The 13,032-nt window shown below is 38.8% G+C and overlaps 1 protein-coding gene across 1 annotated transcript; it reads left to right on the forward strand.

Moving 5' to 3' along the window:
• The first annotated feature begins 2,583 nt into the window (after positions 1-2,583).
• Positions 2,584-3,929, forward strand: LOC117919569 (protein SLOW GREEN 1, chloroplastic-like). Its single transcript, XM_034836747.1, has one exon. The coding sequence runs from the start codon at positions 2,653-2,655 to the stop codon at positions 3,706-3,708; it is 1,056 nt and encodes a 351-aa protein (XP_034692638.1). The 5' UTR covers positions 2,584-2,652; the 3' UTR covers positions 3,709-3,929.
• Positions 3,930-13,032: the final 9,103 nt, after the last annotated feature.

Here is a 13,032-nt window from a genome sequence, read left to right on the forward strand (position 1 = left end):
TGGACTGCTTCATCACCGGTAGAGACGTGCTCACCGCCACCAACGTGGACCGTACCATCACAGATTGCAATCCAAGCCATAGGAGTCTCTACATCACATGGGTAGGTACGGCTCTTACCACACGCGGTGCATCCAGGCGCGCAGCATCACCAGCAAGAATAGCTTATGTTCTCACTGGCCAGAACAAGATGGTTGGGTGCGACGGCGTCAACAGCCACCACTAATGGGATGGGCTACATCCACCGAAGTGCAGCCCCGATTCCCCATTCCCGCCTCTACGCGAGCTCCCCAATAGGAGTCTGCCCGCAAGCCTTTCCACGCCTTGGAAGTAATCCAAATTATTGGAGATCGCTTTCGATCCATAAGGGAAGGCCCCTATACTAGCATCGGGGACGAGCTGGTTCTAAATGGGAAGGAGATGGTTGCGGATGGGCCGATTTTGCTGTCATCACTTCCGAAAGGAAGGAGTGTGTGAAACCGTTTGCTCCGGAGATGGAACATATATGTGGACAGTCCAAGTGGTGGAGCCAAATAGAGGTTTGGTCACCCCACTAGTGACGGATTCTGGGTCTTTGATGCCAATGCCGAGTCTGGCAAGAGATGGCTACATGGTGGTAGATGTAGTGCATGGACCAGCATTAGTGGTGTCAATAGGGCAGAGATTCCCCGCGGCAAGCATGGGTCTCACTCGTTTTCATAAGCCAGATTTTATGGCTCTGTTTATTCAACCCTCTTCATAACTTTTATGATTTTCTTATTACAAATGATTTAAGAGATCATAAAAGTAACAAGATTTCTCATGAAAAAATGAATACAAAGTAAATGTAAGATTCAACAAGCTCGGATACCAAATGTTAGAAGTTTTCATGCAATATAATCAATCCAAGCATACGAAACTTCTACCATTAAAATCATTTCTGAAAAATGAAAGTGAATTTAGGATCATACTTACCTCCAGCCATTATTTAGCTTTCTATAATTGGTGCAAGTGTTGATTTCCAAACTCTTATCTCTCATTCTAAATGGTGTATATTTAAAGATAAAAACAGCAAAGACGAGTTCAAGACCATTTCAGATTTATATAACTGTGGCTTCCATCATACCACGTTGCTCTGATTTGCCACCATGTTGAGTAGTTTGTGGAACGTGCTCCTTAACTGCAGCGGAAGTGAGAGATGGTGGATGACGTGGTCAAAGTGCTGGATCACATTAGAAGTGTTGGAACGTGTATCAGTTAACAATATAATCTTTTAATTATAGGTCCCATGGTGTACCTGACAACTCTAGCATGGTTGGTAATGTTAGTTCAAAATCACGAAGGAGGATCCAACGGTTTTGATAGACTTAAAATGGGTTAGTGTAATTTACTTCAAGGCTTTGTTTGGATCAAAGAAAGGATGGGATAAAAAAATGGAGAAGAAAAAAATCATGGTGGAAATAAAAGAAATAGGTGTAAGCTTAATAAATTTTCCCTCCCGTTTTTCTTCAATCTTAATGAAAAATTTGTAATTACAAGGTTTCAAATAATTTATGTCATGACATATCTTTCTATATATATATTTTTATTGCACATAAAAAATAAAGGGTTATTGGATTAAAAGTGTTATTGAAAACCTAATTTTGAAAGTTTAATATTTTACTATTTTTTTTACTACATTTTAACTAAAATGTCTTTATTCTTTTTTTTTCTTTGTAAAAATAACATTTCTTTTTAAAAAAACCTATATATATATAAATATTTGAAATAATTAAGATCAATTATATTAAAAATTGATTATTGTTGGAGAAAATATATAAAAGAGGTTAAAATCATAAATATAAAAATTATTTTATTCATTTTAATCAATTAATTAAAAAAATATATGTATATATATCAAATCGAATACTATGTGTGGCTACGATACATTTATTTTTTCTTAATTTTTAAAGTTAGAAAATAGTAATAAATTTGATATAAAATATAAAAATTCTTATAATCTTATGCTAAAAAAGTAATGATTTTAAAAATTATTTAAAAAATTAAATTTAAAATTTAAAATTTTTGAAAATAATTTTTAATAATATACGGTAAATCTATATCTTTTTTTACTAGAGATTCTACTTTTTAAATAAAATTTATTATTATTTTGATTTTTAAAAACAAAAAAATAAGAAGGATAAATCATGATTTGATGTAAACCTATTTATTATGAAAATATCATCCTTTTACAAGTTAAAGATAAATAATAAAAAAATATATTATTATTTTTAAAAATAAATAAATAAAAATAATTTATTAGACTAAAGAAAACACTTTTTAAGATAAACAGTAAAAATATAAATTAAAATTAAATATAATCCATTAATCCACGACTGAAATAAATGATATAGTAATAATTGTAATTTATCATTAAAAAGAAAATAAAAGGTTAAAATGTGAGCTATTTTGGCTGGAATAAGTTTCCAAATTTAAAATATAAACCGGACCGTCTACACAACACACAATTTCCAGAACATACGAGCAGTGCTAAGACCCACCGGTTCAAGCCGACCGGACCGCTCAAACCGCTGATTCTCGGGGTTTTTGAACTTCCCCTTTTCCCCCACTGTCGTCGCCTTCTATCATCATCAGGGTTTAAGAATTCTCCTCTCGTTCTCTCCCTCTACTGAAACATGGAGTCTCTTGCTAAGCTCCACCAGCGCCAACAGCCACTCCACCTCTCTCTCTATGACCACCGCCCTTCATTTTCTAGACCAATTTCTTCATTTTCTTTCAGAACTTCTTCTTCATCTTCAACCTCCAAATCACTCTTCATCAGAGCATCCTCCTCCCCTTCATCATTTTCGCGTCACTCGCCTACTCAAGACCACCAAAATCCTAAATCCCCATTCTTCGAAACCCTATTACCCCACTTCTTCAAAGCCTCCTGCATCGCCATAGCCGCCGCTGCCGTCTTCTTCGCGCGATTCAACGTTAAACCTGTCATCGCCGCACCGGCTGCAACGGTGGAGCCTTTCAAACAATCCACGATGGACAGCGTTTCGGATGAAGAGAAAGAAAAGACAGTCGAAGAGTACGTCGAGTCTCACCCAGATGACGTCGAAGGGCTCAAGTCCCTCATGGAAGTCAAGATCAAGAATCGAAAGCTTCAAGAAGCGGTAGATGTTATTGAACGTTTGATTCAACTTGAACCCGACGACAAGGAATGGCCATTGTTGAAAGCCCATCTCTATAGCTACTCTGGAGAGTCTGAATTGGCAAAATTAGGGTTCGAAGAGATACTCTCTGCAAACCCTCTTACCGTGGAAGCTTATCATGGTCTAGTAATGGCGGTTTCACAATCCGATTCTGGCGATGAATTGAATCAGGTTCTGAAGAGAATTGAGGCGGCAATGGAGAGGTGCAAGAAAGAGAAGAAGAAGGAGGATTTGAGGGATTTTAAGCTTTTGGTGGCTCAAATTAGGGTAATTGAGGGGAAATACAATGATGCATTGAAGGTTTATCAGGAGCTTGTGAAGGAGGAGCCTAGGGATTTCCGTCCATATCTATGTCAGGGGATTATATATACTTTGTTGAGGAAGAAAGATGAGGCAGAGAAACAGTTTCAAAAGTATAGGAGGCTGGTTCCGAAGGGGCACCCTTATGCCCGGTATTTTGATGATAATATGATTGCAACGAGGGTTTTTTCACAAATGGCAGAGAATCAGAGATCGGGTTCCAAGAGCTGAAAGAAGTGGTTGAGGAATGTAAGTGGTGGTTAACAAATAGTGAGGTTCTTTTTTCCCCTTTTATTTTCATCTTGTACTTGTCTATGTTTCCTGTTGTCGTTTGTTTTTAAACCATAGGCAATTAAGTTAATCATGAAGAATAACTTTAGAGGCTTGGACAATTTAATGGTTCTATGATTATTATCTGAGTATTATGGGTAGAAGTCATTTAAAGCGGCAAAGTACATGGTAACTATTTTAAAATGATCGGGTTTCTTCTACTGTTTTGGACAGGAGGCTCCTCTAACATGTCGTCCAAAGCTTTTTGGATTGTCAAGGATTTTGAAATTATTTTTTTCTGTTTGTTGGCATGGTTTACATGGGTCAAGTTCTCACGTAGATATTAGATTATGGATATGCTATGTTGAGAGAGAGAGAAAGAAGAAAAACCTTAATTCTCATTAATGTAATAATCTACTTACAATTGAGAAATATATATATATATACAAGGCTAGGAGTCCTAACTACCATACATGTATCCTATATTAACAAGGAAAGGTTATATACTATAAATACATTATATTCAACACTCCCCCTCAAGCTGGAGCATATACGTCATATGCACCAAGCTTGTTACAAATATATTTAATCCTAGGACCTCTGAGAGATTTAGTGAAGATGTCAGCTAGTTGATCATTTGAATTAACAAAACTTGTAGCAACACATCCTGATGCGATCTTCTCTCTAATGAAATGACAGTCAACTTCAATATGTTTGGTCCTTTCATGAAAGACTGGATTGGATGCAATATGTAATGCGGCCTGGTTATCACATATGAGTTTCATCTGTTCATCCTTTCCAAATCTCAACTCTAGAAGAAGATGTCTCAACCATATGAGTTCACATGTTGCCAAAGCCATAGCTCGATACTCGGCTTCAGCGCTAGATCTGGCCACTACATCTTGTTTCTTACTCTTCCAAGATATTAGATTACCTCCAATAAAAACACAGTACCCTGAAGTGGAACGTCTATCTGTGGGTGAGCCAGCCCAATCTGCATCTGTGTAACCAACAACCTGAGTATGACCTCTGTTCTCGTACAACACACCTTGGCCTGGTGTACTTTTGATATATCGAAGAATGCGGATTACAGCATCCCAATGGCTATCACATGGTGACTGTAGGAATTGACTAACAACACTCACAGGAAAAGAAATGTCTGGACGAGTAATGGTGAGATAGTTCAATTTACCTACGAGCCGTCGATATCTCCCGGGGTCTCCTAAAGGCTCCCCCTGTCCTGGTACAAGTTTGACATTCGGATCCATAGGTGTGTCTACCGGTTTACAGTCTAACATACCAGTTTCTTCCAGGATGTCTAAAGCATACTTCCTTTGGGAAAGGACCACAGCAGAACTGGATTGAGCTATCTCAATTCCCAAGAAATACTTGAGTTTCCCCAAGTCTTTGGTCTGAAAGTGGGTAAAAAGGTGTTGCTTTAGTTTCTGAATACCATCCTGATCACTGCCTGTAATGACGATGTCGTCCACATAAACAACCAGATAAATACACTGCCCCAAAGAGTTATGATGATAGAAAACTGAATGGTCTGCTGTACTGCGAAGCATGCCAAACTCTTGAACAACAGAACTAAAACGGCTAAACCATGCTCGAGGAGATTGTTTCAAGCCATATAGAGAACGGCGTAACCTGCATACTAAACCAGACTCCCCCTGAGCAACAAAACCAGGAGGTTGCTCCATATAAACTTCCTCGGCAAGATCACCATGAAGGAAGGCATTTTTAATATCCAATTGATAAAGAGGCCAAGAACACATGGCAGCCATGGAGAGAAGCAGACGAACAGAAGCAATCTTGGCAACCGGAGAGAATGTGTCACCATAATCAGAACCATAAACCTGAGTATAGCCTTTAGCAACTAAGCGGGCCTTAAGGCGATCAACCTGACCATCAGGACCAACCTTAACTGCGTAAACCCAACGACAACCAACGGTAGATTTACCCGAGGGTAAAACAACAAGATCCCAAGTGCCATTAGAGTGCAGAGCAGCCATTTCATCCACCATTGCCTGTCGCCAGCCTGGATGGGAAAGAGCTTCATGGGTGCTCTTTGGAAGAGAAACAGAGGATATAGCAGAAACAAAAGCAAAATAGGGTGAAGATAATCGATGATAACTCAAAAAATTGTAAAGAGGATGAGGATTACGAGTAGAGCGAGTACCTTTCCGAACAGCAATGGGTAAGTCATTAGGAGAAGGCAGAGCCGGGGTAGGTGAAGCCGAAGGGATAGGAAGTGAGTCAGCAGGTGCCTCAGCAAAAGGGAGAGGAGCAACGACACGAGGGCGACGATGATAAACCTGAAGTGGCCGAGGAGGCATAGCATCAGGTGGGGAGACAATGGGAATAGGCAAGACTTCAGAAACAGGAAGAGACTCAGAAGTGGTGGAAAAGAATGGTGAGTCCTCAAAGAAGGTGACATCAGCGGAGATAAAGTATCGATGAGTCTCAAGGGAATAACAACGATAACCCTTCTGAAGTCTAGAGTATCCCAAGAAGAGACACTTCATGGCTTTGGCGGAAAGCTTGTCCTGTCCAGGAGTGAGAATATGAACAAAGCAAGTACAACCAAAGACACGAGGAGGAAGGAAATAAAGTGGTTGGTCAGGGAAGAGAAGGGAGTGAGGAATCTGATCATGTAAGACAGAGGAGGGCATACGATTAATCAAATAACAAGCGGTAAGAACAGCGTCCCCCCAAAAACGAAAAGGAACATTGCTATGGAGGAGAAGAGTACGAGCTGTCTCAACAAGATGTCGATTCTTGCGTTCAGCTACCCCATTTTGTTGAGGAGTATGAGCACAAGAAGACTGATGAAGAATCCCATGATGAGACATAAACGAAGTAAATGGGGCTGAAAAATATTCCCTGGCATTGTCACTGCGTAACACACGAATAGAAACATTGAACTGGGTTTGGATTTCAGCATAAAATTTCTGGAAAATAGAGAATAACTCAGCTCGATTTTTCATTAAAAATAACCAAGTACATCGAGAATAATCATCAATGAAAGTGACAAAATACTGAAATCCTAAAGTAGACGCAGTCCGACAAGGACCCCAAACATCAGTGTGGACAAGCTCAAAAGGAGACTTTGCCCGATTATTCAAACGCTTTGGGAACGAGACACGAGTATGTTTCCCAAGCTGACATGACTCACACGGAAGCGACGATAAAGTGGAAAAACGAGGGACCATCTTCTGGAACTTGGAGAGACTAGGGTGGCCCAGACGATTGTGAATGAGGAGAGGAGCATCAGTGGAAATGCAAACTGCAGGAGATGAATCCGAGGTGAGGTGATAGAGGCCTTGAGACTCACGTCCTATGCCAATCGTCTTCCCCGTACTCCGGTCCTGCAAGGTCACAAATTTATCAGAAAAGGTAATAGAGCAATTAAGAGTACGAGTGATTTTGCTGATGGAAATAAGATTAAAAGGACATTCAGGAGTATAAAGGACAGAAGTGAGAGGTAGAGAAGGCAGAGGAAGGGCCAAACCAATACCTTTAGCCACAGTTTGAGAACCATTAGCTAAGGTAACATTAGGTAAAGCAGAGGTAGTAGTAATAGAGGAGAAAAGATCCTTATTACCAGATAAGTGATCAGAAGCTCCAGAATCTAGAATCCAGGGTCCAAGAGAAGATGTGTGGGTAAGGCAGGCAGAGGCATTACCAGGCTGGGCAACAGAGGCAACAGAAGCCTGAGATGCGGAAGAGCTCGGAGCTTGAGGCAGCGGAGAATCAGAGGACTGGGCCACATGGGCAGTGCGAGGAGGTCGTCCATGTAACTGATAGCAACGATCGCGAGTGTGGCCAAGTTTATTGCAATAGGTGCAATGAGGACGTTGACCTCTACCTCGGGTACCACTACGGCCTCCTCGAGAGTTAGTTTGAGAAACTAACACAGAAGAATCTGAAGTGCTATCAAATGGCAAAGTCTGAGTGGAGGAGATACGGAGGAGGCGAGCAAACACATCATCCAAGGACGGAACTGATGAACTACCAAGAATCTGATCGCGGACAGGCTCAAGATCCGGACGGAGGCCAATAAGAGTAAGAACCATGAAGAACTTGTCAAGCTGTGTTTGTTGAGCCCCAACATCAGGAGTAAGAGGCATCACAGTCAAGAACTCCTCCTTAAGAGAGGCAATCTGGCCAATATAAGTAGATAGATCCAAGTCCTGTTGGCTGAGATGGACAATTGCAGAAGCCACCTTATAAAGACGCTGGATATCATTCGTATATAATCCTTTGGCCTGAGTCCAAAATTTAAAACAAGTTTTGTAGGCCCGAAGATGAAGAAGAATCTTGGGATCAACCGATTGCCATAATACACTACATAACTGTGCATCTATCTTCCTCCACTGTACGCGGTCAACCTCAGGGATATCTGCCTCCTGTGTAATCAAGTGATCCTCATATCCTTGACCCATAAACCAAAGTTCAACAGACGCAGACCAAGAAAGATAATTGTCACTGCCAACCAATTTCTCCGAAGTAATCATAGGAGATCCAGATATAACAGCGGAAAAAATGGAATTTTTAGTAGTCATATCTACTTATCTGAAGAATGAAGTATGTTTGGATCGAAGAGAGCCCTAATACGGCTTCAGATTGCGGCGTGGCACCACCGAAAAAGGGAGACGGCCTCAGATCGCGGCGTGGTACCACCAGAAAGGTAGAAGAACACTTCCCAAGGCACGTGCAGGGGTTGGAGTGGAGAAAAAGTAGTCGGAGCTTCGCCGGAAAGGCTGTTTGGAGGGCCGACGGAGACAAAAATCCCCAAAAGAGGTATGTGCAGGGCTCGGATGGGAGAACCAGGGAGGTAGGGAGGCTGGTCGGCGTCAGGCGAAGCTGGAGGAGGAGGCGCGTCGCCGGAAAAGGCCTCACGCGCCGGCGCGTGAGATTCAGTCGCCGGCCGGAAATTTGCGCGTGGACGGCGCGTGGATGGGATTTTGGTGCCGGTGCCTTCACAAAAGTTGTAGATCTCCTCCAGGCGCTCCTTCTGGTATAGTCGGTGTCGGAAAAATACGTCGCCGGAAAAGTCGCCGGAAAAGCTCGCCGGAAAATTCGCCGGAAAAGTTCGCCGGCGGTGAGTAGTTTCTGTCGACGATCCGAATGACCGGAAAGTATTGGAAGATGGGGAAGGTGACCGGAATGAAACACGGTCACCGGAAGGTTTCCCGGAGTTGATGACACGGGAAACAAGAAAGAATTAGGTTTTCTTCCTTGGCTCTGATACCATGTTGAGAGAGAGAGAAAGAAGAAAAACCTTAATTCTCATTAATGTAATAATCTACTTACAATTGAGAAATATATATATATATACAAGGCTAGGAGTCCTAACTACCATACATGTATCCTATATTAACAAGGAAAGGTTATATACTATAAATACATTATATTCAACATGCTATAATAAAAGAAAAGTGTATGGTTCTAAAGAAAAATTATGGTAAGAGAGGAGTAATTGAAGAAATATATTTTATATATTGGTTTATGGTATTTTTTATAAGTCTTTTTCCTAGTCACGCAATTGTTAGTATAGAAATTTAGAAAATTAATCAAACTTCTATATTTTCCAATGTTATCAAAGGCAATCATCACCTTGCCTAGGCCATCAGGCTAGATGGGGGCAGATAAAATTCGCCTCTTGAAGACCGAAGTAAGGCGACTTCAAAAGGGCAACACCTAGGCTGGCGCCTTGAGATAAGGAGTTAGGCATAGAGGTAATCATAAGTTAAAGATTAAACATACTTAGATTGTAATTTAATTCAATCTAACATTAAATTAAACAAAGTTTAAGATGAAATATTTTATCATCAATCATAGTGATAATGAGATGGAGGGCTATCAATCTAGTTTGGATGGAAGTGATAGCAATTTTAATTTCAATGATGACTGTGATGATGACGCCTAAAGCTTCTATAGGATGTTCATTCTCTTATTTTGTTTTTTATTTTTATTTTTAGATGTTTGGAAGATTAGAATATGCACACAATGAATTTCTCTAAAAAATATGATGTTTGTTATGATGTAGAGTATAATATTTAACACTTTGAATTTTTATTACTATTTTGTTAATTTTGTAAGGTACCATAAGGCATAAAAAATTAATAGTATTGATTGTTGAAGACAACACTTGTTTGTATATGATGTTCTAAATTGATGCACCAAAATGCTATGATTTGGACAGACACAAACCTCATGTTTCGAGATGACATATGGTGTTGAACATGATGACTCTTGAAGTTTAGATATGGGAATGCCTCTATATGCTTGTTTATTTGCAAATAGATTTGTATTTTTATGTTAAGATAAGTTTGTACCTACTTGTTGAAGTGCCTTAGGGGATTAAAATTATGAATAAATCTATGACTTTCAAATAAATCTTATAGAAGATTGCTTGCTTTTTCCACATTTTGAAGTAATTATAATCGGATATTTTGTAAGTGTCCAAATTAATGTGGGAAACAGGCGGATATGGGTAGCATGATAAAAATGTCAGATATGGAAGAACACACCAATTGTTGATTGGGATATGTCTCTTATATATCTGGGAAAAAAGCATAGATGAATTTATGATGATTGAAACATTTGTATATGGATGCAGCATTCTACGTAGTTTATGTAAGAGCTGTGTTTGATATGAGAGGGGTTGACTTTTGGTAGCCCTGGAGTAGTAGAACCATATCGTTCTGCTGTTTACAAGTGATCTCTGATTCTTATGATGTATTTGATTTCCCATAAATGAAGCATACTCACCACTGCCTATTGCTATGGCACCTAAATGTAAGGAACATGACTGCCTATGAAGTTGTCACAACTCAGCTCAGGCTGGATCTTGCGTTAAGCTAGACCCTGGCGAATGGTATGCCTGGGAAAAAAATGCCCATGCAAACCTTAGTCTGGAGCAAGGTTCAGAGAGCTTTTAATTTGTTTGGTCCTTGTTGTCAAGCACTTATAGAAACTCTAGCAATGCATGTTGGATGACTCAGGGTTCTTGACTTGTCAACTGGAATGGGGGCTTGTTGAGGCAGTTTGCATTCCTAATCTTGCTGAAACCAGTGCCTATCCCTTCAGCCTATTGGAAGCATGGTAGAGCTCTGCTTGTACATAGGATTTATTCAGATCCTTTATCTTCAATACCGAGTTCCACTATCTATATGGATTCTATGATTGCCATTTTTGCAGGTCTTTCATCTAAACAGTCTGCCCAAAGCCTGCAAACAGCATTGCCCAAGTCTGCTTTTTTCAAGTTCCATCCTTTGCTAGATTGCCTACTTAAGGTTCTAATGGTCTCTTTCAAAAATACCTTTTGGTTACATTTGGTTGGCCGTATAGGATATGTATGTCTTGAGATATCATATCCTACTTAATAAGATATATATAGCCTAGAATATTGTTTCCAATGCGATATGTTATGTCTTGCTTATATTTGATTTGTAAAAGGAATTAAAAATGGAGTAAAAACCATATTTATGGCTAAAAATTTAAAATTTAAAATTTATAAATAAAAATATGTATTCTATTGTTAAATATAGAAAATAACTTTTGTATATTGAATAATACATATATTAGTATTATTTTACAATCCATTTAATACATTTTTTCAATTCTTTTTTCTTTTGACTTCTAACTTAACTTTTTTGAATCAAAATTATTTATGTTACAAAATGAGTAATATAGAAAATTGAAAAAAAAAATGAAGAAAATTGATAACATGTGTAAATTTATGATCCATGGGATATTTATGTCACATATCTCAATTTGAGATTATTATATCCCTTTTGGGATGTTAAAAAAGGTGGAATAATATATTCTACCACTTATCCTATCTCATGTTTGATTGAAGATGAGATATGATACGTGATGTGATAATTTATCCTATTTCATCATCAACCAAACATGGGATAGGATATCGTATATGATATCTCTTTTATCCTATCCCATGCTACATCCAACCAACCAAACAAAGTCTTTGGAGTTTTGGAATCTCCTCTTATAGCACAATGTCGTTAAAGATCTCTTCCATGTTGACTTAATCTCAAGCAGCTTTACTCTCCCTTAAAGACTGGATGCCTCTCTGAATCTTAACTTACTATTTTGTTTGGTAGAGACCCATAAGGATGGCATTGCAATAAGGAAAATGCCATATAGAAAAGCCATGTTTGTATTGCATTCTTGCTTATCTGATGTTTTCTTTATTGTTCAAATATATGATGCGTAGACAAATTCTTAGATTGCCATATACCTTCCCTGGACATGTATTCCAGAGTCAAATAATTTAGAGGTTGGAATGTCTGGCAGGATGCTTGTATTGGATGCACTGTAGTTTTCCCAAGTTGTGCAGTGGACATACTTAAGCACAAAGTTTTGAACCTTTCATCTCAAATCAAAACGGAAACCATTTAATTAAAGTGTGTAATTGTTTTTCCCCTTTGCCATTTGATGAGCATAAACACCTTCATGCATCACATGGTGCTGTCTCAACTAAAATTGGAATGCCACATTCAGTGTGTGGCTCATTTTGTTACCAACTTATGTATTATGAGAGGTGTCACTATGAACTTTTATTGCCTTTGTCATTGAATAGAATTGTATATAATGGGTAATAGGTGATGCCAGTAACTTAAAGTTCAATTCTTTTAGCACTTATTTTATACTCCCTATATGCTTGGAGTGCATTCCTACTTTTTTTTACACGCCATTTTAATGCATTTTTACTTTGCTATGGAAAAATTTAACAGAAAGTTCATAACACCATTGATGGCGTTCGGATATTTTATAATTTGCATTTTGTTGCATTAGGTTCTAGTGGATTTGTTGCTGAGGTTTTAGTGTCTTGATTAGTCATGATGCCTAGTTGAAACTTTGCAATTTTCAGTAGCATTTGATCTTGCTAACTGATTGTGAACTTGTTCTGTTTTTAATGTAGCAAGTATGGGATTTTTTATGATGTTGATGTGTAATGAGTTCTTGTGGGGGGTCAGTACACCAACACCACTAATTACTTTTGTTAGAAAGCATGCTTTGGCAGAAAATATCAAAAGTAGTATTAGTTGGTATCAGAGTTAGGGTTCATGGGCTCGATCACAAAATTGTATGTTGGGGGAGGAATTGTCGAGGTACAACAGTGCCACTTTTAAGTCTTGGGAATAAGTAACCCAAATGATGGCTCTTAGAACAGTCCCCAGGGTTGTGATATCAAATATTGTAAAAGGTTTGTCACATTTTTACTGGACGCCAATTTGTTTTCAAATGAGATGG

This window comes from Vitis riparia, chromosome 8, assembly GCF_004353265.1.
Source record: "Vitis riparia cultivar Riparia Gloire de Montpellier isolate 1030 chromosome 8, EGFV_Vit.rip_1.0, whole genome shotgun sequence".
Taxonomy (NCBI): domain Eukaryota; kingdom Viridiplantae; phylum Streptophyta; class Magnoliopsida; order Vitales; family Vitaceae; genus Vitis; species Vitis riparia.

Coding starts and splice junctions, on each gene's coding strand:
- LOC117919569 (XM_034836747.1), top strand. CDS start 2,653: ATGGAGTCTCTTGCTAAGCTCCACCAGCGCCAACAGCCACTCCACCTC.